Here is a 25,233-nt window from a genome sequence, read left to right as displayed (position 1 = left end):
CAAGCGTTTAGTCTAAATCCCTCTTTCCTGTGAGGGGGCACCCAACTCAGCACCTTTTGTCCTGGGGGAACCTCAAGCCTCTCCCCATTTACCTTGTCCTTCAGGTCCTTCTCCTCCACGCTCTGCACATATTTGATCATTTTGTGGATGACCGGATCGAGCATTGGCTGAGGAAAGAGAACAGCACACCGTGACATGCACAGGCTGTAAATCAGGAGGGAAGGTTTGCTGATGATGCACGCAGCCGCCTTTGCCAGAAGAGCGGGGTGCCATGGCCACAGCCAGAGACACAGTTCTACATCCCAGGGGCACTGCTTGGCTGTGCAACTTTGGACAAGTCATTTCGACTCTGGGCTTCAACGTCCTCAGATGAAAAACAGGGAGGTTTGTGAGAATTGGAAGGCAGGATTAAATTCCTGGTTTAGAGACAGGTTTTAAACCCTGAAGTGTATCCTCTTGCACAGGAGGACTGGAATAGAGCCAGGGATCCAGAGACATTTAGAGCTAAATCTGTCACTCAACTACAGTGATTAGCTGCTAAACAGAGAAAACTATCTGGCAGAGAAGTCACCAGCACATTAGCGCTGGCATGAAGAACATAGGAACAGGCAACTCGTCAGGACTGGTTTTTTTCTTGCTGGCTTGTTTGTTCAGAGTAAGAAGCAACACAGCCCAGGACACAAATGCTGGAGCAAGAGTCCAGTGCCCCAGGACTGAGGTGCCAATGCTTACTATGGAGAGTGTGGGTACTGCCTCTATGCAAGGAGCACCCTAGGAATGCTACCTCTGGAGGCACGGATAAAGGACTTTACCTCCACAACGGTATGTACCTGGAAGGCTGGGTACCTCCATCTCTTCATCTAAAAATGGGGACAAGTATAACAGGAGGGTGTCAAATGAGACCAAGTGTGCAAAGTGTTTTGGAAGCCTGCAAGTACTCTGAAAAGATAGGCTGTCACAAGGACTTCTAGGAAGCCAGAGCCATATGGCCTTGCTTTCGTCTGCAGCCTGAATCAGCTTCAGAAGGACAGGACAGATTTCTGCAGGCAGGAGCCCTTGCTGCAGTCTTGACTGGCCACACAAGCTCCTCTTGGAGCCCCAAGTGGGGTTGGAGGCTTAGAGACACCTGAGTGCTGCTTCTAGAGAAGTGAGACCACCATGAGCTAACAGCAAGAGATCTGCAGGCTCAAAATCACCAGCCCATTTCACCATCTTTTTGGTATCACCTTAAAAGACAGGCCTCACTGATTTCTTTATGAGACATAAAATACTGTGCACAGCCCATGTTTATTAACTCAAATGCAAAGTAACAAGGAGCTTTTCAAATTAACCACATTCAAATGATCCAGTTTTCAAATTAAGAAATAGGATTTAGGGTTAGGGTTTCCTTTTGCATTAAGTATTCTAAGAAACCTGCAGGAAGCTGATTTATTATTCTAATGACTAGCATCTCTCCATTTTAAGTGGAGTGTAATTTCTTGGCTCGTTTGGGTGTCAGTGTTTTGGTCTTACCTGCACGACTGAGGAGTTGAGGTACTCTGCACACACCCCCAATGGCTGGACTAACGCAGAGACGGCCTAGAAAAAGAGGACAGCAGATGTCTAGAGATGAACACGAAGTTTCTTTTCCTTTTGAGACAAGGCAGGACTCTCCACCCAGAGGAAGAGACACTGCTCTTTGCTTTTCATGTTATCATACGTGATTCCAATTAAGACATGGGAACACACTCGCTGGTCTCTCCCAAATCCACCCTCCAAAGGTTCAGTCACTTCCTTTCAATTCTCTCTAACAACATGGGTCCCGTTGCATGTCTCAGACAAAACAAAACTGAAAGCTGCCAACTATGAATGGAGCAGGACAAATGTGTTTTAGAAAAAGAGCTGAGCCCGATTCTTCAAGGCCGACCATTCATCAGCCTCTTCTTTGGAAAGAGGGTCCAGAGGATCGAGAGCTGAGCACATCCAAAAACTCAAGTAGAGCCCAAGTTCCTTTATATCAATTCATATGTAAGAATGAGTTTGTGAGGAGCTGAAATGTGTCGACTGCAACGAATTCCTGCTGTTCCAAGGCCACCTCCCGCAGGAAGCCTTTCCTACGTCCCCAGATGTGGGTTTCTTCCTTCGAAGGTGACCTTCCATCTACTCTGCATTTCCTTGTGTGATCCGATTTCTATGGCTTGTCTCACTCAATAGAACACTGGCTTCTTGAGGACAAGGTGACCTGATCAGAATCAAATCGTGCCGGCTGTCAGGGGTTGTGGTTTCATCCATGAACAAACCATCCCCTGTGGAAGAGTTCTAGAATTCCTCCCCTCCAAGTCAAGTTCATAGGCCCATGTGTTTATGTCTTCATTGCTCCTACACCCTCATGTGCTGACCTCATCATCTACCATGTGTTTCACTGGCATCTCTAGACAGAGAAGTAGAGCTCTAGTCTTTGTCCTGGGCTCTCGCCCCACCCCATCAAAGGCCTGGATGCCCCACACAGAAGTCAAACTCAACATTCCAACGTCTCTAAAGCAGGCCCCACTGTCTCCCCCAACCACTGTTTTTCTGATTTTCCCTATTTCTGTCAAGAACATTCATGTCCTTCCAATAGTCAAGGTTTATAACCCTGGTATTACCCTCGGGACTTTATTCTCCACACATCCACCTGGTTGCCAGATTTTGCCATTTCCTACCTCTCAGCATCCTCTGTCCGGATCCCTGCTTACTCCTTGCGGGGCCATCACCTAAGTTAAGCATCATTCCCTCCGTCCTGAACGACTACAGTACCTGCTATAGTCTCCTTGACTCGGGTCTCACCAATCTAGCCTTAAAGACACCTGTCAGGATGGCTTTCCTTAAACTCATTTCTGACCACTTCACTTTGCTTCTCAATAAACTCCAGAGGCTCCTCCTGCCTCTAGGATACATTTCAGATTCATCAGTTTGGATTTTAAAGTGCTTTCTACTTGGTGCCCTTCTCACTCTTGAATAATCCACACTGGCTTCTCTCTATTCCTTATACACAGCACACTGTCTCCTTTGCACCCGGATGGGGACTGTCAAGAGGTGGGAATAATGCCTCCCTCATCAGAGGACTGGGTTCAAATCCCACCTCTGACAACCACCCTCTGTGTGCTCTTGGGAAATGCACTTATCTTCTCTCCTCAGTAAAATACGGGGGAATTGTAGCAGATGGTCTATGAAGTCAATTCCAACTTGATTATCTATTGATCCTGCAATCGGAATGTAGCTTCCATTAAGTCACTTCATTAATATGTGCCCTCAATAACAAGAATTTCTTTTGCATAGAGACTGATATTTATATAGTCAAAATTATTGTTCAGTGTGACATTTTATTCTCTCATGTTGATCAAAACAATTTTAAATCAAAGAATGTAAACTATGTTGTCAAAATAAAAAATTATCTTGTCATTGAAATGCCTGATTATCATAAACCTATACTTCAAAATATTACAGCATCAAGATTTGAAGTTTCATTTATCTATGGCAGACATTAACTATCATTTAAATTGAAAATATGGGAGGGAGTGGGGCCAAAATGGCAAAGGAAGGAAGGAAGGAACTCACATGAACCCTCCCAAATTCAGCTCCAAAAATGCCTTAAAACAAATTCTGGAGTGATAGAACCAATAAAAGGACAGGATGAAACTATTTTATATTCCAAGACAACTTAGAAGGTCAGCAGGCAAGGTCTGTCTCACTGGGGAAAAGAAGGGGAGCAGTCCAGTAGAGGCAGTGTCCAGGCAAGCCAGCAGAAAGGCCCCAAGCCTTCCACCATAGCCCAGAGGTGAGACTATGCAGTGACATATAATAAGCCCGCCCCCTCCGGGGTGGATGCTTTGTCCACTGCGTCACCTAGCTGTCCCATGATGACATCTTTGGGGTAAAATTGAGGGGGGAAAGGAATATACTGGGGGAAAGAAGCAGGAAAGGGTGTTTGGAGTGGGGGGAGAGATGGGGGAGGAATATGGAAGTGAAGGAGCCTTACATCAAAATTAGCTCAAAGACCTTAATCCCACCAGAGTTGGCTCAAGGAAGGAATAACATACACACACACACACAACCCAATTGGGTAAAGTAATCCATCTAACCCTGCAGGAAAGTAGGAGGGGAAGGGGATAAGGAGGGAGGGGTGAAAGAAAGGAGGACAGATTGGGGGAGGGGGCAGTCAGAAATAAATCACTTTTGATGAGGAATAGAGTAAAAGAAGATAGAAAATAGAGTAAATATCGTGGGAAGGGAATAGGATGGAGCAAAACAGTTATGATGACTGATTAATGACTGATTGATTATGATGGCAAAATGTATGGTACTTACTTTGCTGGGCTATTGTGAAGAAAATTCTTTGTCAAGTTTAAGGTACTATATAAAAGTCGTCTATTACTGTTGTTGCAATAATCAACCTCATGGGTTTATTACAAGGAAACCTCTCTTTAAAGTACTATATAATTGTGGCTTACTTAAAAAAAAGGATAAGGAGGATATATCTGAAAGACCCAGAGGGACCTGCATGAGCTGATGCAAAGTGAAATCTACTGTATACAAAGGAACAGTATTATTACGAGGTGATCTGATGTGCATGACTTGGTTATTTTCAGCAATGCAATGATCCAAGACAACTCCAAAGGTCTTATGAAAAATGCAATTCATCTACAGAGAGAGAACTGATGGTATTTGAATATAGACTGAAACATAATTCTTTTTTGTTTGTTACTTTACAGGAAACAAAAAAAAATATATGAGGAAACAGGATATTATCAGAAAAACCTGGAACGGCCTATATGAACCGAAGCACAGTGAAATGTACTGTATACAAAATAACAGCAATAGTATAAGATGATCTGCTGTGAAAGACTTGGTTATTTTCAGCAACGCAATGATCCAATATAACTCTGAAGGACTTATGAAAATTGCAGTCCATCTACAGAGAAAGAACTGATGGTATCTGAAAACAGATTGAAGCATAATTTTTTTTTTGACAGCTCCTTAATCTGAAGTTTTGTTTTTGCTTGTTTTCTTTTACAACCTGGCTAATGTGGAGATGTTTTGCATGACTACTCATGTATAACCTATATTGAATTAATTGCTTGAGTTTTTGGGGGGTGGTAGGGGGGGTAGGAGGAAGAGAAGTTGGAACAAAAAGTTTTAAAAAACTCGTGTCGAAATTTGTTTTTACATGTAATTTAGAAAATAAAATTCTAAACCAAAAAATTAAAAAAAAACAAAACAAGAAAATGTGAAATATCTTACTGGAAAATAGATTGAGGAAAGCCATGATCAAAAAAAAAGAAGAAGAAGAAGAAGAGGGCTGGACATCATATTTCAAGAAATTATCAAGGAAAACTGTCCTGATATCCTAGAATAAAACAGAAAATGAAAAAATCCACTGATTACAACAAGAAAGATCCCCAAATCTCCCAGGAATATTATAGCCAAATCTGAGTCCCCAGGTCTTTGGCAATCAGCCAAAAAGAAACAATTCAAATATCATGGAGCCACGGTCAGTATTACACAGGATTTAGCAGCTTCTACATTAAAGAATCAGAAGTCTTAAAATATGATATTCCAGATGGCAAAGAAGTGAGGATTAGAACCAAGAATCACCTACCCAGCAAAACTGAGTATGACTTTTAAGCATTCCGCATGAAAAGACCAGAGTTTAGCAGATAATTTGACATTCAAATGCAAGACTCAAGAGAGGCATAAAAGGGTAAACAGGAAAGAGAAAACATAAGGAATTCAATAAAGTTAAACTGTTTACATTCCTACATGGGAAGATAATACTCATAATTCTTAAGAACTTTATCACTATTAGAGCAATTAGAAGGTGTGTATGTATATAGATAGAGGGCATGAGTACAAGTTGACTAAGATGGGATAAAAAAAATTCAGGGGTGAGAAAGAGAACTACAGTGGGAGAAGAGCGAAGGGAGAGACAGAATGGGATATATTATCTCACATAAAAGGTGTGAAAGAGATATTATGGTGAGGGGGAAGACGAGGGGGGGGGCGGTTGGGGAATGCTTGAACTTTACTCTCATTGGAATTGGCTCAAAGAGGGAATAACATACACACTCAGTTGATTATAGAAATCTTCCTTAGCTTGAGGAAGCAGGATGAAAGGGAGTTAAGGGAAGGGGAGAGAGACTGATAAAAGTGAGGGTGGATTGGGGGAGGTAGTGGTCAGAAGCCAATCAATGGGGAGGGAGGAAGGGGGAGTGGGAGAGAGGAGTGAGATATGAGTGAAAATAGAATAGAGGGAAATATACAGTTAGTAATCAAAACGGTGAGCTCTTAGAGAGCTGAGAGCATTAAAAACCAGAATCCTACAATGTTGTTTTACAAGAAACATCTGAAGCAGAGAGAGACACACAGAGTAAAGGTGAGGGGCTGGAGAAGACTCTATTATGTTTCAGATGAAGTTTTTTTAAAAAAAGGTAGCAGTAGAAATCATGATCTCAGACAAAGCAAAAGCAAAAAGAGATCTAATTAAAAGAGATAAGGAAGGAAACTACACCCTGCTGGACAATGAAGTAATAGCAATACTAAACACATATGCACTAAAAAAGTATAACATCCCAATTTTTAAAGACGTTAAATGAGTTACAGTAGGAAATAGACACTAAAACTATGTGAGTGAGGACTTTAACTTTTCTCTCTCAAGAAGTAGATAAAACTAACTACAAAATAAACAAAAAAGAAGTTAAGGAGGTAAATAGAATTTTAGAAAAGTTAGATGCCAGACCTTTGGAGAAAACTAAATGGGAATAGAAGGGAATATATCTACACAAAAACTGACCATGGATAAGGGCATAAAAACCTTACAATGAAATGCAGAAAAGAGAAATATTAAATACATCCTTTTCAGATCATAATTCAATAATGGGCCATGGGAAGATAGATTAAAAATTAATTGGAAACTAAATAATCTAATCCTAAAGCACGAGTGGGTCAAAGAACAGATCAGAAATAATCAATAACTGCATTCATTAAAAAGAATGACAACAATGAGACAACATACCACAATTTGTGGGAGGCAGCCAAAGCAGTACTTAAGGGAAAATTTATATCTCTAAACACATCCATAGACAAAGAGTAGATCAATAAACTGGGGATACAACTAAAAAAACTAAAAAAGAACAAATTAAAAATCTCGAATTAAACACCAAACTAGAAATTCTGAAAATTAAATGTGAGATTAATAAAACTGAAGGTTAAAAAAACCCTATTGAACTAATAAATAAAACTAGGAGCTGGTTTTATGAACAAAAAGAAAAAACAACAATAAAATCCTAGAACTATCTGAGCAGACAAAGCAAACGACATCTCTAATCCTGTTTTAGAAATTCTTTCCAGCAGATATGACACCCCAGAGCAAAGCACACTGGGCACCCCACTCACCCAAGGCCTGGAGTTGACAGTAAATTTTTTTTTTGGTGGGGCAATGGGGGTTAAGTGACTTGCCCAGGGTCACACAGCTAGTAAGTGTCAAGTGTTTGAGGCCAGATTTGAACCCAGGTCCTCCTGAATCCAGGGCCGGTGCTTTATCCACTGCGCCACCTAGCTGCCCCCGACAGTAATTTGAAGAAAAAAAAAACCAATCCACAAAACTGCACAATTATTTAGATTCAAAGGGGAAGGGAATCTGTAGCATTATACAAAAGAACAAAGGGAAAACTCTTCCTCCTCCAGTGGCTCCGAAAGTCCAGAGCCTTTCTACCCTTGCTAGCAGCTGTTTGCAGCTGGGCAGTGGCTCCCATCTTACATGGCCTTTGAGGGCCTTCTGAAATTGTCCCCAGAGCGCTGTGCTGGGTATACTGTCTATGTGTGCATAATCTCTCTGAGGATAACTATGTAATTCCTACAGGAACGGGAGATATCTACAATCCTGTCTGAAAAGTGAGCATCTTGCCCCCCATGGAAGACCTCTGGTAAGGAATGCCATCCATGGACCTGTTAAAATAGTTCTAACTGTTCTTATGGGGGATAACTGATATGTATTCCATGTGTGTGCATGTGTGTTCAAGCAGATGAGATAATCGCAAGACACAAAAGACCTAGGATCTCCAACAAAGCACTTAGCCTCTTTGGGTCTGAGTCAGTCTCTACCCTTTACTACCTTCAGGGGTCACTATGACAAATTAGAGAATAGATTCTAAAGTAATAATTAGACACTCAAGGCCGGAAGCAACCTAAAAAGGTCACCAGATCATCCTGTTCAAATGGAGGTAACACCCAATACAACCTGGACCCCCAACACACTTGAAGAGATTTCTCTATGGACCTTTTAGGAGTAGTTTATAAATGAACAGCTTTTGTCAAACCTAATCTCCCAGGAACTGTTTTTTCGTATAGACTAGCTCTTTGCTGACTTTAAAATGGGGGATGGGGAGTGGTCCCCTAAATGAGTATATACAATGGTTCAACTTACCCCAAGTTCTACATCCTCTGAGTGAAGTTTAGATTGAATTGCTGCAAATCCACCCAATTCACCAAACTAACAATAAAACAAGAATAAGTTACTTATTAGTATACTGAACTGGGAATTTAAGTACTTTAAACAAATAGTTTATTAATTTGGTCTTTAGTAATCTGATTTGAGAGTTTTGAACACAAAAGTTTCTCATTCTTACATTCATTCATACTAATTCAAAGATGTGTTGGAGTATACATAAATTAAGGTGCTCAGGCCCTACAGCTGACAGTAATTTGAAATAAATTGTTCAGAGCCAAATGGGAAAGGAGATTTATATCATTAACAAAAAGAGGACCACAGAGAACAGAGAGGGAAAAACATCTTGTCTTATATTGTTTCACATACCAAAATCTGATTTTGCTGTAAGATTACTATCTTCTTACAATAAAGACCATTACACTTTAAAAATAAGTGACTCACAATAAAAATTACTTACCCTATTAACCAAATCTACAAGCCATCCATGAGGTTCCTAAGAAAAGCAAATGTACAATTAGCAAAATTCCTCCAAAACCTTGTTTTTCAAAATACTTTCACTGAACGTGTGCTGGTGTTTCAGCTGTGAAGACAAATCATACATGGCAGGTGACATAGGCATATCAATTATCTCATTTGTACAATGAGAGGGGCAGGACCAAGTATCTCTAAAGTCCATTATAACTCTGAATCTTCTGTGAGTTTCAGCTATCAGATACCTGTAGCTCACAAGAAGTGTCAGGAGATGGTATTCCTGAGTGTTTTTTTTTAATGTTTCTATATATGTAATATTACAGAACTTGAAATAAGTTTGTTTTTTGTGGGGCAATAGGGGTTAAGTGACTTGCCCAGGGTCACACAGCCAGTAAGTTTCGAGTGTCTAAGGCCGGATTTGAACTCAGGAACTCCTGAATCCAGGGCCAGTGCTTTATCCACTGCGCCACCTAGCCGCCCCGAAATAAGTTTTTTCTTAGAAAGTAACTTGTTTCTCCCAAGATGGCTCCAGGGCTCTGGCAGCAGACATAGGGGACCATTAAAGCTCTTTTGTAGTTCTGTGATTCCATGAATTAAACTGGATGGGACTCGATTTCGATGCCCAGCTTTGCATCTGGCAATCTAGTTATCACACAAGACTTCAGACTTTGTACATTCTTCATGCACAATGTCACTTAAGAACCAGGGGAAGAAAAGTGTAATTCTTATGTTTCAGTTAGTATTTGCAACATAGACAATTTCCTATCTCCCACTGCAACTTGTATAATGAGATGAAAGAAATCTCAGCCTACCTTTTGGAAAGCAGACACAGGTGAGATGGCAAACATATTTCCTTCCCCAAAAATCTCGGCCCAATTTCTTTGAGATACTTTCATCCGGTTTTTAAAATGGTATTCGTTATCAGGATTGAAAGCCTGGATATAAGGAAAACAGAGAAACATCCCTATTGCTTATTTCTATGGCAGCACATGTTAGATTTAGAGAAGAGGACAAAAATATTTCCCTGGAAGGCCTGCATTAATGGAATTATATCTAGAAAAGACGTGAAATTGGTTTCCCAGCTACTATAAAAACACAAGGAATGCAGACTCATGTAAATGTCTTTGAATCTTTTCTATCTTTCCTGTGTAGAAGAGCAGAAGCCAAGAGGATCCAAAGTCTGGTTTCTAATATTGTGAAAAAGAGCATGAGGAAGCTGGACTGCTCATAGGAAATAGGGATTGCGGGTGGGAGGGAAAAGTCAGGAGCCATCCTCCCTCATTGCTGCTACCATAACCATGGGCCACTACCAAACTGTCAATGTTTGTGTACATCCACACACACCACTTACCTTGGGAGGTAAGTATTACGATTATCCCCACGTTACTGGTGAGGAATGAGTCTGAGGAGAGCCTCGTGACTAGCCCCAGGGTCACTTCCAATTCTGGTTTCCCTGACTCCACATCCACTAATCTATGCCTTTTTTATTTCCACTGCAGCTGGTGTCCTCTGAAATTGGCCTTGGTGGAGAGCCCTCAAGAGCCGTCCCTCTCTGCTTCCCAGGCGTTTGATTCAATCAGTAGGTATTTTAAGAGTCAAAGCTGCAAGAACCACCTGCTGAGATACTGTACCATTGTGAGCACACCCAGAAGACCGATGGGAATGGGATCTTGCTTGACTCGCTCCGCGGCCAAATCGACCAACAGCATCAACATGTTGTAGATTCCCTCGTGGATTTCTGTGCCCCACTTGTGAACTGCGCTAGAAGTCAGTAACTGCAGGAAGACAGAACCCATTTTAGAGTGGAGCAGGAAGAGAACGGCCACACTTTCAACATGCAGGGTTCATCAGATCCAGTGTGAAGTAACACAAAGAGATTGTATGCGTGTGCATCATAATGACCCCATGGAAACATGGTTAATTTTAACTAGGTACATTTCTCCTATAGTAAGAGCTAACAAGTAATATAGCACTTGAAGGTTTGCAAAGCAATTTACAGTCCTAACAAACCCCAAAAAACTACAGAAGCCAAGGGGAAAATTTAAATGCAAAAACCCCACAGGGCCACGGGAGCTCAGGGAAAGAACTTTTTTTTTGCAGATTAGCAAAGGGAAATGTGTTCCCCTTTGTCAAGGAAGGTTGGACTGCTCCTCTACTTTTCTCTTGCAGATCTTACTAAGGAAATAAGAAACTATTTAGCTGTTTGTGTTCTCTGTGTGTGTGTTTTATAAGAGGATTTCACTTATGAAATACTACTGAAGTCTTAATAATTTGTTTTGTAAGATTTCTCTTCAGAAGGAAAACCATGAAACAGGATTGACCCATGAATTATTGGATAATCTGAAATAATTACAGTTCTTAAGACCAAGTGTTTTTTTAGAGGTAAAAATCTGTTCCAAGTTTTCCAGATATAAACAAAGCCACACTACTTGACTACTTGATGGTTTGTACATCAAGATATAAAGATCTTATACGAATCAAATAGGATTGTTTCACATGTTCCATGGGAATGATGAATTTTAAGAACTTGAAGAAAATAATCTATTAAAAAAATCATTATATGCTGATGGACAGATGTGAATGTGTGTGTGTGTGTGTGTGTGTAAATCAGTGAGCCCCTGCCTCTGCAAGCCCAAATGATTCATTTGCTCATGCTTCTCAGTGATGAGCCTGGGAACCTGAGGCGATGAGGGGCAGCATGCAGCCAGGTGAAGACACAGACCCACAACTCCCATGCAGAACAACTTTTAAATGACCAGACAGGAGGGACTGCTGAGGCTGTCTGCCTCGACGACCAGGAAGAATCGAGCCTGGACTGGGCTGGAAGATGAACATGGTGAAAGGAGCAGCAACGGAAGCAATGCTTCCTTTGAAAACACTGCCCTCTATTTTGCCTTAAACCAGCAAGGATGGCATCCTCACCTGTGCCAAAAATGGACATGCATCTCCTACTTTTCTTCTGCCCAAACAAGACATGCACACGAAGGGGGACAGCATGAGATATTAGAAAAAAGCGCTGGGGATGAGGAAGGGGGAAGCGCAGGGCTCAGGAATCACATGACCTAGGTTTAAATCCCAGCTTTGATACTTACTACCTGCGTTGACCTTGGACAAGTCATTTAACCTTTTGGGCCTCAGTTTCCTCTTCTGTAAAAACAAGTAGGTTGGAGTAGATGATTTCTACAAGTTCCAGAATCGCAGGATTTCAGTTGGGCAGGACCTCAGCTTGGCATTTAAAGCCCTTCCCAACCTAGCTCCAACCTTCCTTTCCAGATTTCTTATGCAATACTCCCCTTTCGTGCCTTGCAGCTAAGAATTCACCTTCCGGGGCAGCTAGATGGCGCAGTGGATAGAGCACCGGCCCTGGAGTCAGGAGTACCTGAGTTCAAATCCGGCCTCAGACACTTAACACTTAACTAGCTGTGTGACCCTGGGCAAGTCACTTAACCCCAAGTGCCTCACTAAAAAAAAAAAAAAAAAAAAGAATTCACCTTCCTCGTCTGCCTCCCTTCCTTGCACACAGTGCCTGCAAGGCTTCCCTCTCCACAGCTGCCTCTTAAAGCCCCTGGCTTCTTCCACAGCTCGATTTCTGATTTCTGCAAGCCATCCCCCTGCCACTGCCTTCTGCTTCTTTTGGACAAACTCATATTGGTACATGTTCTTTCCCCATATAGAATATAACCTCTTGGGGAACAGGGACTGTGCTCCCACAGGCACTTCATAATCCTTGTTGGGGTCACATAATCCAACCAGTATCTGAAAAAGGATCCTCTCTCTAACATACCTAACAAGTGGTCCTGTGAGAGGGGAATCCACCCAATTCTAAAGCAACCTGTTCTACTGTTAAAGAACAGTCACCATCAGTCAATGAACATTTCTTATGTACCTACTGTGGGCCGGGTGCTGTGCTAAGCACTAGGGATACAAATACAAAACAGATAGCCCCTGCCCTCCAGGAGCTTACAATCTAAAGGGGGAAGACAGCATACAAAAGAAAACCAGGATGGGGAGGTAAGGGTGGGAGAAGGTACCTGGCTCAGAGGATCCCCAAACTGGCAGTGCCCCCATCATTCCTTGTTCTATCTTTCACCACCAAGAAGAATCCCTTTTCTACCTGACAGCCCTTCAAACACTTGAAGGTGGCTCTCCTGTCTGCCCTCAGTCTTCTCTTCTCAGAGGCCCTTCACTGTCTTACTGGCCTTTCCCCTGGACACTCATCTTATCCATGCCCTACCCAACCCTTTCAACACTGCAGTTCCTAAGTGACGCCTTCTGGCCATCTGACTGGGGGATGAAGGCAGCAGAAGAATCTGCTCCTCCCCACCTGGATTCTGCTGGGGCAGGCCTGGACCCCAATGAGGCGCAGTCTAAGACCGCTGCTTCCTGTCACAATCCTAAGGCAGGATACTCCTGATTCAATATGACACACCCTGAGAAGTGAGGGAGGGGGCAGGCGGCGCCCTAGGTTCACTTAATGGGGGTCAATTCCTCGATTGAGCCTGACTTCAGTTTTCCAACATAGATGGCTGTGATATGACCTCCAGGGAAGTGAAGCTGAGAAAGGTCCTAGGACTGAGCATGTGACACAGTTTGTTTGCAGGAGCAGCAGGTAGGGAGGGCAGGGAGCAGTCATGAGCCTGTGACCTTCCCTCCTTCTCTTGCCTTGCAGCTGGTGACCGCTCGTCCTTTCCATCCCTCGCCTTCTGGGCTCTCTCCAGGGCCTCACTGCCAAACTGTGTCTGGCTCTGGCTGGAACTGAGCACAGGAACAGAGCTGGGGGCACGCTCTTCCGCTGCTCTTCTCTCCTTGGGTGAGGGCTTAAGAAATCACCTGGATTCCAGGCAAGTCCCACTGGAAGTAGGATTTATCGACGGTCACCACTCTAGTCCTCTTTACAGAAGTAGCCTGTGCTTTATTTGTGGAAGATTACAGTTTCACCATATACAAATCATTACGGTAACTATGTGGGTCAAGCTAAGGATTTCCCTTCAGGTGTGGGCGGGAACCCACCTTTGACTGGGCTGGCATGTTCATTACCAAGGATAACTGCTCTGGGGGTCTCCTCTAATGATCCTTCTCAGATGCTTTTCTCTAGGGAAAAGACACTGTGTAGTTACACTGTGGATTTAGTTTGGTGAGGGCACTAAATCAGGGCCAAGATCTTGGGCATCATACCACCCCAGCTGACTCGGGTGGAGCCGACTCCACAGACAGAAGTTGGGGGGACTTTGCCTCAGCCTCATCCAGCAGGTTTATTAACAGTCCTGACCAAGGCAGAAAACAGAGGGAACATTAGCTCTGCATTCCTAGACACTGTGCCTTTCTTAATAAAACCCAAGCTCTCCTCTGATTTTCTGGCTGCCACATCATACTTTTCACAGACACCAAGTGTGCTCGCTCTCGAAACTCCAAGATATTTTTTCTGACAAGCTGTTGTCTTACCGTTCTTCCCCTGTCTTATATTTGTAAAACTGCTTTCCTGAACCCAAGTGTAAGACTTCACATTTATACCCGTTCAACTTAATTTTGAGACTGTAAGAGACAAGTTAGATTTGATACAAATCAAACCGTATTTGGGGGGCAATCTTAGGAGAATGAATTTCCTCATCAGGAGTTCTCTACACCAATAAAATCAAAGGTCTGAATTTAAAAAAGAAAGAAGGATGGGGGAAAAGCCATTTTGGGCCATGGTCCTGGTATGTCATGACCTTTCTCAATCCTTTCTCTGGCACCCCGTGTTAATCAATAGGTCCCTGCTTTGTATCACTTGTTTTAAATCCCATAGTTCAATAATCTCTGAAGCCCTCACTGCTCTGACTTCCTCTGATGCTCTAAGTCACTCATTTTATTTTTCATTATTGCTGATAATACGTCCCTCATCACAACAACTGGCTATATCTACAACAGAGCTAGCAACATCTTTGTTCATGATTCTAAAACTGACTTGTGAGCTTTTATAAAGCAGTGGTGCTACTTTTTAAAGTCACAAAAGTCAATTTAAATGACAATTCACTTTTTTTTTTTAGTAAGGCAATGGGGGTTAAGTGACTTGCCCAGGGTCACACAGCTAGTAAGTGTCAAGTGTCTGAGGCCGGATTTGAACTCAGGTACTCCTGAATCCAAGGCCGGTGCTCTATCCACTGCGCCACCTAGCTGCCCCGACAATTCACTTTTAAAATTAACTTCATTATTTCTTAAGTCGAAAATCAAGGGAGATGCTGTTTTTTGAATGTAAAGATAAACATGTAATAGAATGCCAAGTACTAAGAGGGCAGTGACGATCTCATTGTTTATCTTGGTATTTCTAGATGGAAGTTCGCACATGGATATCACTGAATAGGTGGAACTGAACAGCACAACCCACTTGGAGAAAAAAGAAGGCTGAAATAGTTGTGATGCAGGAGGGAGTACAAAGATTCACCACACGGGAAGCCGTGGTCAGATAAGTATTGGCTAAAAAAGGTCAGAAGGTACTGAAGAATGACGGGGAATCAAGAACTATTGTCAACAGGTGGAAAAGTTTAAGAACAGGAGTCAAAATCAGAGGTGCACATGCCCCAGATTAGTGACATCAACCTCAAAAAGCAACTCAAGCATACATGAGGATCCCGGGGGCACGTGAGGTCTTGGAAACTAGGTGTTTATAGATTTCTTTTTAAACTAATTTAGTTTTTTTGTTAAATATTCCCCAATTACATTTAAACCTGATTCCCACCACGCGTGGGAGTGTGATGGGCCATATGCAGCCCATACGTTTGACACCTCTGTCCCAGAGAGAATAAAGAGTCGGTATCTTAGATCTTTGAAATGGAAGGAAACGGGGATCAGATTCCAACTTACTTTTTTTATAAATCAGCCAAGTGAGGCCAGAGAAGCAGTGACTTGTCCAAGGTTGCACAGAGAGTAAGCAAAGCAGAGAGTGGACTCTATGTCTTCTGGCTCTTAAGTGAGAGCTTTATTAGACAGCTAACTTTGAAAGCTGAAGAGACTTGATTCAATCCTATTTTAAATGGCTTAAGCAGATTTTTTTCCTCTCAGGAGAGGAGAGATAAGCACACAGCTGTTTTTATGAATAATTACTTTCAAAATGCCATGCTGTGGCATAATACCATAATGCAATAACTGTCAAGTATTCTCAGTTTTGTGCTCTGCTTTTAGCAGCCAGAGTGGCAGGAGCTCCCAGTTAGGTTAAAATGAGCAAAAAGCTAACATGCTAATAGAGAGATATCAAGGGAAATAAACCACCACATTAAGAGCCAGAAACTCAATGTACTTTTTTCAAATAAGAGGTTTTATTAGTTAAATGGGGTAGAAAACTTTCATGAAATGGTCTTTTATAATAACAAACCCAGGACTAAATTACAGCATTTTACCTACCTTTTTAAATGCTTCTGGCATACACCGATCCACAAATCTTTTACAATTTTCATCAGATTCAGAAAGACCTTAGAAAAACAAGACAGGGTATCCTACATTCAATTTAGATGTTAAATAGTAGAGACATGGAACATGAAAAAACTAATTTAAAATGGATGTACAATCAAAGGATTGAGGCAAGTTTCTTTGGGATTTAAGTTTACTATGGCTAACAACTCACCAACAGGCTTCTAAAAGATCAAAATATATTCATATAAACAACCATAGCATGAATACTAACATATTTTTTCCATTAAATTATAAAGGAAAGTGAAACATGTTTGATAGCTCCCATATTGAAATAATTTCTTTTCACAAAAATAAACTTAAGAGAATAGAAATCAGTCTTGTAATTGGAGGATATCTCAGAGATATCTCATCCAATCTCTTTATTTTATGTGAGAAAACTGGGTTCTAGAAAAGAGAAGCAGCTAGCTGGCAACAGAGCTGAATTAGAATCCAGCCTCTTGACTCCCAATTCAATAATCATTCCAATATGTCACAACTAAAAAACCAGTAGAGGAAGCTAAAACCTTCTTTTAAAATCCATTAATGTCTTGGGGCAGCTAGGTGGCGCAGTGGATAGAGCACCGGCCCTGGATTCAGGACTACCTGAGTTCAAATCCGACCTCAGACACTTAACACTTACTAGCTGTGTGACCCTGGGCAAGTCACTTAACCCCAACTGCCTCGCTAAAAAAAAAATTTTTAATTCATTAATGTCAGAAAAGTTCAAACTCTTTCCTCTCTCCTCCAAGCACTCAAAACTGAAAATGCTTTTAACCCAGTGGAAAGCAAAGCATGAATTCACAGGAGCATGGCTTCCTGAGCTGCCAAACTTTAGGAGTTAGTAAAGGAAAACTAACAGGTTCCTCATAAAATACTAGTTATCCAGTATTATTAATTATACTTGCAGAGCAAACTATATATAAATTGCAAGTATTTGGATGGTAGAACAATAAACATAATAAAAAATTAAATCGCTTAATATATTTAACTGCCAACAGTTCATTTTAATCTAACATATATTAAGCACCTATTTAATGTGCATATTATAGACCACCTGGGCAAAGAGACATAGACGAGTTAAAAAAAAAATCATAATAATTTTGCCCCTTTGAAACAACGGAGTGCTTCCATTTTGCACTGTGTAACTCAAAGGAGTCAATTTGATCCTTTGTTAAAAATTGTGATCAATTAAAAAAAAAAGAAAGCTATCATAATCTCAGCAAAATAAGCACGATGAAGTCTTTAATTATCCAGACATTTGATGAAGTTCTCTTTCTTCCAAAAAGTCTAATAACTTCTTGCTCCACCTTGATGGTAACTTTAATCCTTCAAATGGTGATAGAACCTAGAAAGGGATTCTATTCAGGATCTAATTCTCACAAACAAGAAGAAATTTATTGCTGAGTAAAATAAAATGGCTATTTTGAAGGAAAAGTCATCACTTAGTCTTATAATTTATGGCAGAATTTATCATAGAAGAAGAAATCTGGAACATGGCTTTAGGGAAAGCAGATATGGAAAGACAGGTGGGATTGCATGGAAAATCTTACTCTTTTAGAGGGGAAGTCTGCCAAAGACATGGGGGAAACTACAGGTAAAAACTCTGGAGAAACAAAGGTATAAAGTGAGTCGCCCAAAAAAAACCAATGTGTGCGCACAGAGAACTCACCAGCCAATGCTCCTTTAAAAAAAATTATGTATATGCAGAAGATAGAAACAATGGCATGTAGAAGATGGCAGCAAGAGTGTGTCATGTGCCAGGGAGGGATCAATTCCCAGAAGAACCACCTGAAGGGCCACCTTTCCCCTTGGTCTTTCCTTGTGTCCCACCCCCAAAAGACCCACCACCTTTGGGCTTGCTCTGCACCTACTCTGCACACTCACACAAGGCCATGTTTTCTCTCATATCAGAATGCAAGATGCTTGAGAGCAAGGAGAGTAAGAATGAGGATTTCAGGAGGGAAATCAGGGTGGCTGTGGCCATGAGGAGAGGGGCAGACAGGAGAGTCATCTTCCAGGATTTCAGATTCAATGGGTTCTCTTTGGCCCACAGGACAGAACCTGGACTGAGGGGGGAGAAGTTGCCCAAAAGCAAATAGAGGTTCTCTATATTTGCAACTATTCCAGTGTCTCTAGGGTCAGGAAGAGTCAGGCCCAACTGTAATGATGAACAATAAAAGCGCCCTAATAACAAGAGCTCTCCTAGGTGGAATCTGCTGCCTCAGAAGCTAGTGGGCTGGTGACCCCTAGTCAAGTTGTAGTGGGTCCAGCCTGTATGTTTGTAATACAAAGCTTAGTTCAATCCTGAGAGACACATGAAAACCCAGCCAGCAGCAGGCGATCCATTTTGGGGTCTATTACAAGCCACACCTTCCTTCAAAAGTTTCTAAGAAAACCTGCAATATCAAAGGAGCCTTGGTCCTCCAACCTCATGGGTACTCTCTGCCCCTCTATGAGGGTGGAGTCATGGATTCCAGAACCTCCATTTGAGGAGGGGACTCAGCACAGGTACCTTGACACTGCCCACCTACCCCCCCCCCAATCTGGGACCTTCTCCTGTACCTCAACCCCCACTCCTACCCACTTGGCAGCTTTCTTCTGTGAGTTGTCTTCCCCCATTAGACTGGATGCTTTTTGAGGGCAGGGACTGGTTTTTTGGCATGTGTATCCCCATCCGAGGTGCAGAATAAATGCTTTCCACTGACACTGGTCTTTCTTTCTTTCTTTTCTTGTGGGGCAGTGAGGGTTAAGTGACTTGCCCAGGGTCACACAGCTAGCAAGTGTCAAGTGTCTGAGGCCAGATTTGAACTCAGGTCCTCCTGAATCCAGAGCCGGTGCTTTATCCACTGGGCCACCTAGCAGTCCCTGACACTGTTTTTTTTTTTTTTAGAAGTCTATGGCCTGGGGCAGCTAGAGCACCGGCCCTGGAGTCAAGAGGACCTGAGTTCAAATCTGGCCTCAGACACTTAACACTGTGTGACCCTAGGCAAGTCACTTAACCCTAAATGCCTCATAAAAAAAAAAAAAAGTCTATGGCCAAAAACCAACCAACCCCCCGCCCAAAACCAAAAACAAAAAGTCCATGGCCAAGCTGGTAATCAGCCTCCTGAATCTTAGCTTGGTGCTGCTCAGAGATTGGGCATCCAGGCCATTGCAAGGTACACAGTCAGACCTGTGGGAGCCAGCACTTCAAAGACAGGGTCTTCCAGAATGGAGGGCCACTTCTGCACCCTAGTAAGGCTCTGGTGTAGGACCCCACACTTCCATGAAAAAGACACCAAGCTACAAACCTGTGGTCAGTGTCATGCACAACCTTCCCACTTGCAGAGTAAAAGCAGAGGGACAGGAGAAAGGGAAGAGAAAATGCTAAGAAGCACAAAGTTCTGAACCTTCACTGCTATTACTGGGGCTCTTAACGTGTGATCTTTGTCCAGCAACAAAAGAAGGGACACAGTGCAGAAGAGAAGGAACAGAATGTCAGAGAAATCCAGAGGAAGGGATGAGAATGGAAAGCCAAGAAGCTGAAGACACACCCTCTTCTCCCTGGGAAGGTGCTTGGATAGACGGAGGGAAAGGCCTGGCTTCAGGGCATCCCCAAAGATGACCAAACCAATCTTTTTCTGGGACACAATCATAGTCCCGGGTAGTTTCAGGACGTTTGTGAGCAATGAGATTCCCACAAAGAGAAATGAATTTGAAGAACTGTGTGAGCCCCGGTTTGCTGTTGCCTCTGAAGCCTGTCACCTGAATATCGCTATTTTCTCAGTGACGCTGCTGGTAGAATGAGGAGCTTTTCAACATTTTGGCTTCAAACCCTCCAGCCTGAAGTCTGACAGAAAACCGCAAGCCTGAGTGGTACAAAGTTAAAGACTTTTGGAGCTGGAGTCTGGAAGACATGAGGTTTTAACTAGCTGCCTGAGCCTGGGCGAGTCGCAATCTCTCATGAGATGCCCTTAATGAAACATGAAGGAAATTCCAATGCCAAGTGAATGAATAAATCTTACGTTACAGAATGATATAATTTTAGAGCAAGAGAGGACCATGAGAGATCCACTAGTCTCCTCCCTCTATTCTGCAGATAATAACTATGGCTAACACATTTACATAGCACCTTATGATTTATTAAGCACTAAATATAAACATAGAGAGAGAGACAGAGAGACAGAGAGAGGGAGAGAGAACATAAAGATACAGGAAGAGATAAGGTGACTTACTCCACGTTAAAAAGTCAGCTGCTAGGGGGCAGCTAAGTGGCACAGTGGATAGAGCACTGGCCCTGAATTCAGGAGGACCTGAGTTCAAATCCGGCCTCAGACACTTGACCCATACTAGCTGTGTGACCCTGGGCAAGTCACTTAACCCTCATTGCCTCACAAAAAACAAACAAAAAGCTTATATATATTAAAAAAAAGTCAGCTGCTGGCATCGCTGGAATGAGAGCCCAATCAAAGTAGTGTAGCAGACTGAGCTCTGGCCTTGCACCAGGAAGACCTGAGTTCAAATCCAGCCTCAGACACTTACCAGCTATGTGACCGTTGGCAAGTCACTTAACCTTTGTTTGCCTCAGTTTCCTCAACTGTCAAATGGGGATCACAGCAGCACTTACCTTACAAGATTGTTGCAAGGATTAAAGGAGATAACATTTATAAAATGCTTAGCACAGTGCCTGGCACAGAGATGGTGCTATACAAATTCTCATTCTGTTCCCTCCCCTTCCCTTTCCCTCTGGTCAGGCAGGGGCCACTCGGTCCAGCTAAAGTATCAAGGCACCCTGAGAAAGAAAGAAGAGGGCCTGAGCCCCACGGGTCACCCCACAACTCAACCACTGCCTTCTCTCACACCCTGGTGAATACAGTCCAGGGACATAGGCCAAGAGCCTCAAAAACAGCAACGCTAAGGAAGGTGTCACCAAGACCACCAGTCTGGCTTCCAGACAGTCCTTGCAGCCATCACCAAGGGAGCAACCTCTGTGGAACAATCACCTGGCACCTGCCCTTATGGGGGCCAAAGTCCAGCTTCCTTAAGATCCACTAAAAACCCCACAGAAGGCAGTTCTTACCACCAGAGACCAGCCTCCAGATAAAGAGATGGTTTTATCAATGTAAATATGATCAATGATCTCTGACCAGCTAGCTGCCTTGTGGCGGAATCCCAAGGATCCCTTCTGTCCTGTTTTTCTATTGGAATCTGTATATGTCATAAGTTATCTTCTCCATCCCCCTTCCCATCCCCATCCCTCCACATAGGGAAAACTCACCCAGCCTTGCGAGGCGGGCAGAAGCTATCAGGCACTTTCCCAAGGATTCTTCCCGTTTGTAAGGTATGGACCAATGGTCAGTCAAAACGCGGCTTTCCAGTTCATATAAGTTGGTTGTAGGAAACTCAATATTGTCCCCAGAGCAGTTGCCATTTTCATCATTCTTCTGAGAAAAAAGGTTAAAGAAACATTGTTTTATTAATTCGAATAAAAAAATTCAAATTTCTGCCCTGCTATATATTATTTAATTTCCAAAATAAACGATATAAAGATGATCCAGAGGTCCTTGAGAATTTTCCAAGTTTCATTATTCCTGAAAGTCATCACTAAGGTTGCCATGACCATTAATGCAGTTAAGGTCTCTAACTGTTTTTCAGGACAGTTCTCTGCTAGGCTGGTTCTTCATATATCACAACTTTCTTTCAATGCCCATTCCCTTGAGAATCATTCTGAGTCACAAATTTCAGAACTGAAAGGAGTATAAGAGGCCATCCAGTGCAACGAGTATCAGACACACTGACTGGAGCCTAACCAGTTGTGGGCAGCCAGTCTCTGCCCAAAGACTTCTGGTGAAGTAGAGCCCATCGGTTTGGAGGCAGCTTGTTCATTCCGATTAGTAAGGACAATGGAGAACCTACACCTGCCTCTTGGCAGGGCCCCCTTCTCCTGGTTTGGTAGGGCATGGAGCTAGGGGGTGCGGAACAGGACCCATGAATCCTCCTTTCACATCAAAGTCACTGAAATCCTGGTCCTCCCCAAGCCTTCTTTCTCCAGGTTCAACACTTGTAGCTCCTCCAAGCAAATCCTCCCATGGTGCAGACTTGAAGCCATGGACAATGATTTTCCTGAGAAGGGTTTCTTAACTTACCAACATTCTTTCTGAATTGTGATGCCCAGAACAGAATACCATATTCCAAATGTGGACTGGCCAGAGTAAAGTGGAACCAGTGCCTTCTACTTCCTGGAAGCTCAGGGTTTATGGTTCACACTGAGTTTGTAGCCCAAGTTAACAACTAATCAGGTAGCACAGTGGATAGAATTATGAACCTGGGGTCAAAAAGACCTAAGTCCAAATACAACCTGAGACACTCACTGGCTATGTCACTTAATCTCTGGTTTGCCTCAGTTTCCTCATCTGTAAAATGGGGATAATAGGAGTAAAAGCACTTGCCTTGCAGGGCTGTGGTAAGGATCACATGAGACATCTGTAAAGAACATGTTAATTTGGGGGGACAATTCCTGTTTTAACTATGCCTCCCCAATACTGTATTTTTAAAGCTGTTTTGTACCTAAGTTGAAGACTACATTTGGCCTTATTGAACTTCATCTGAATATATTTGGCCCAATCTTTTAGTCTGTCAAGATTTTTTTTTTTTGCAGGGCAATGAGGGTTAAGTGACTTGCCCAGGGTCACACAGCTAGTAAGTGTCAAGTGTCTGAGGCCAGATTTGAACTCAGGTCCTCCTGAATCCAGGGCTGGTGCTTTATCCACTGCGCCACCTAGCTGTTCCATCAAGATATTTTTGCATCTTGACTCAGTCAATGGTTAATAAGTGTTTATTAAGCACTTACTTGGATAGAGCACCGGCCCTGGAGTCAGGAGTACCTGAGTTCAAATCCGGCCTCAGACACTTGACACTTACTAGCTGTGTGACCCTAGGCAAGTCACTTAACCCCAATTGCCTCACTAAAAAAATAAATAAATAAAAAAAAAAATTAAGCACTTACTTTTGCACAGGAATTGTGCTAAGTGTTAGAGATACAAAGAAAGGCAAAAACCAGTCCCCAATTCAAAAAGCTCAAACCTTGATGGGGAAGACAACACAAAAACACCCATGTACAATTAAGCTACAGACAGAATAAACTGTCAAGAGTACAATAGCAATAAATAAACTGGAGAAAGCACTTGCATTACGGCTTTCTGGAGAAGGCAGGATTTTAGCTGGGGCTTGAAGGAAGCCAGGAGGTGAAGATGAGGAGGGAGAGACTTTCAAGGATGAGACACAGCCCCTGAAAATGCCCAGTTGAACTCCTGGAGATGGAGCATCTTGTGCCTTGCAAGGAAGGCCACCGCCAGTAGTGCTTCAGCTATTTCTTCATGCTTTGGGTCATCTTCAAACTGAATGGTCATGCCATCTATCTCTTCCTCCCAGGCACTGATAAAAAATACTCAACAGCCCAGGCCCAGCCCAAACTGCTGGGAAACGGCACTAGGGACCTTCTGTCAACTCTGAACTATCAAATAGCTTCTCTGAATATAACCCTTCAGTCAGTCCTGAATCCACCTATTCCAGATCTCTCCATCTTTCCTGCTAGACTGCTATGTGATCACAATATCACAGACCAGTAGATGAAAAAGACCTCAAAAGCCACCTGGTCTAATTCAATGATTTTAAATTTGAGGAAAATGAGGTCCAGAGAAATTAAAGTGTCTTGCACAAGGTCACAAAGAGAGGATTCAAGCCAACAGACATTTATTAGACACTATGTACCTGGCATTTTGCTATGCAAAAGAGTAGGAGAGGCAGGATTTGAACTCAGCACTTCTTATAATAAAACTGGTGCTTTTCCCACTGTCCCCTGAACGACCAGTTTAGTAATCCTGACAAAGGAAGAAAGGCTAGTCCAGCCTGACTTGTCCTTGATAAAGCCACGCTGGTTAATGTTTTAACCACTGCCCCCAACCCCCTTAATCCCATTAAAAATGTTACCATTAACTTTCAGGAAAGGGAGAGGGGGACTGAAATGAAAACACCACACCAAAACACAGGGACACAGACTTCAGTTTGGCTCAGGCCTTATGGGTTTGTCCAAGGTCACAGAGAGGGCAAGTAGAAAATTGGGATTTGAACCCAGGCTTCTTGACTCCAAATCCTGTCCCATACAATGTCCAGCTTCATTATTTAATCACTAATCACAGAGCTCCTTTAAAGCAGGTATTAAGTTTTAGCCAATTTCACTGAGGAGAAACCAATGAACATTGGTTTAAAAGTGCACAGGGTTGGGGCAGCTAGGTGACACAGTGGTTAGAGCACCGGCCCTGGATTCAGGAGTACCTGAGTTCAAATCCGGCCTCAGACACTTAACTAGCTGTGTGACCTTGGGCAAGTCACTTAACCCCAAACAACAACAAAACTTAAAAAAAAAAAAAAGTATACAGGGCCCACTCACAATGCCTGAAATTGAGTTAAAATTCAGAAGTAGATATGAAAGAAAACTTCAAGTTCCTGACTTGTATACATGGCTGTAACTCACAAGGGACTGCAAAATCAGATGCATTCCTGGCAAGGGGGTTGTCCAATATCCTTGAAGCCCAACTACTTACTCTGTTGTTCTGCCTACATGCAGTGTTAGGGGCTTTACAGATGCAAGTCCTTGTTGACTTGTTGACCATGGGCCTCCCACATTTGAAAGACATTCTAAAAGAGATGGCAAAAAGCCCAAATATAAGAGTCAACTCCACCACCAAAAGGAGTTTGACAGAGACTTCACAAGTGGATAACTGGTTTGGAGTGAGCAGGGTGAAGAGAATAGGAAGGCTGTCTTTGAAATGGTAAAGCCAGAGTGGTAGGAGTGACTATAAATGAAGGAAATAAAGGTTAAATATCTCTAAAAT

General features: G+C 42.6%; 1 protein-coding gene across 2 annotated transcripts in view; it reads right to left on the bottom strand.

Annotated features, from left to right (window-relative positions):
* USP24 (ubiquitin specific peptidase 24) overlaps positions 1-25,233 on the bottom strand; it is a 155,315-nt gene that overhangs the window by 92,868 nt on the left and 37,214 nt on the right. For both annotated transcript variants that reach the window (XR_006356444.1, XM_044005436.1), the window contains exons 2-9: positions 21,618-21,783; positions 16,313-16,380; positions 10,567-10,710; positions 9,748-9,870; positions 8,922-8,957; positions 8,441-8,506; positions 1,513-1,578; positions 93-167 (exon numbers count right to left, since the gene is read on the bottom strand). Coding sequence is in view for 1 of the 2 variants with exons in the window: in XM_044005436.1 (XP_043861371.1) it covers positions 93-167; positions 1,513-1,578; positions 8,441-8,506; positions 8,922-8,957; positions 9,748-9,870; positions 10,567-10,710; positions 16,313-16,380; positions 21,618-21,783 (744 nt within the window). In the remaining variant the exon portion in view is untranslated. The remainder of the gene's footprint in view (positions 1-92; positions 168-1,512; positions 1,579-8,440; positions 8,507-8,921; positions 8,958-9,747; positions 9,871-10,566; positions 10,711-16,312; positions 16,381-21,617; positions 21,784-25,233) is intronic.

Source organism: Dromiciops gliroides, chromosome 4 (assembly GCF_019393635.1).
Source record: "Dromiciops gliroides isolate mDroGli1 chromosome 4, mDroGli1.pri, whole genome shotgun sequence".
Taxonomy (NCBI): Eukaryota; Metazoa; Chordata; class Mammalia; order Microbiotheria; family Microbiotheriidae; genus Dromiciops; species Dromiciops gliroides.
This window is presented reverse-complemented; position numbering and strand designations above follow the sequence as displayed.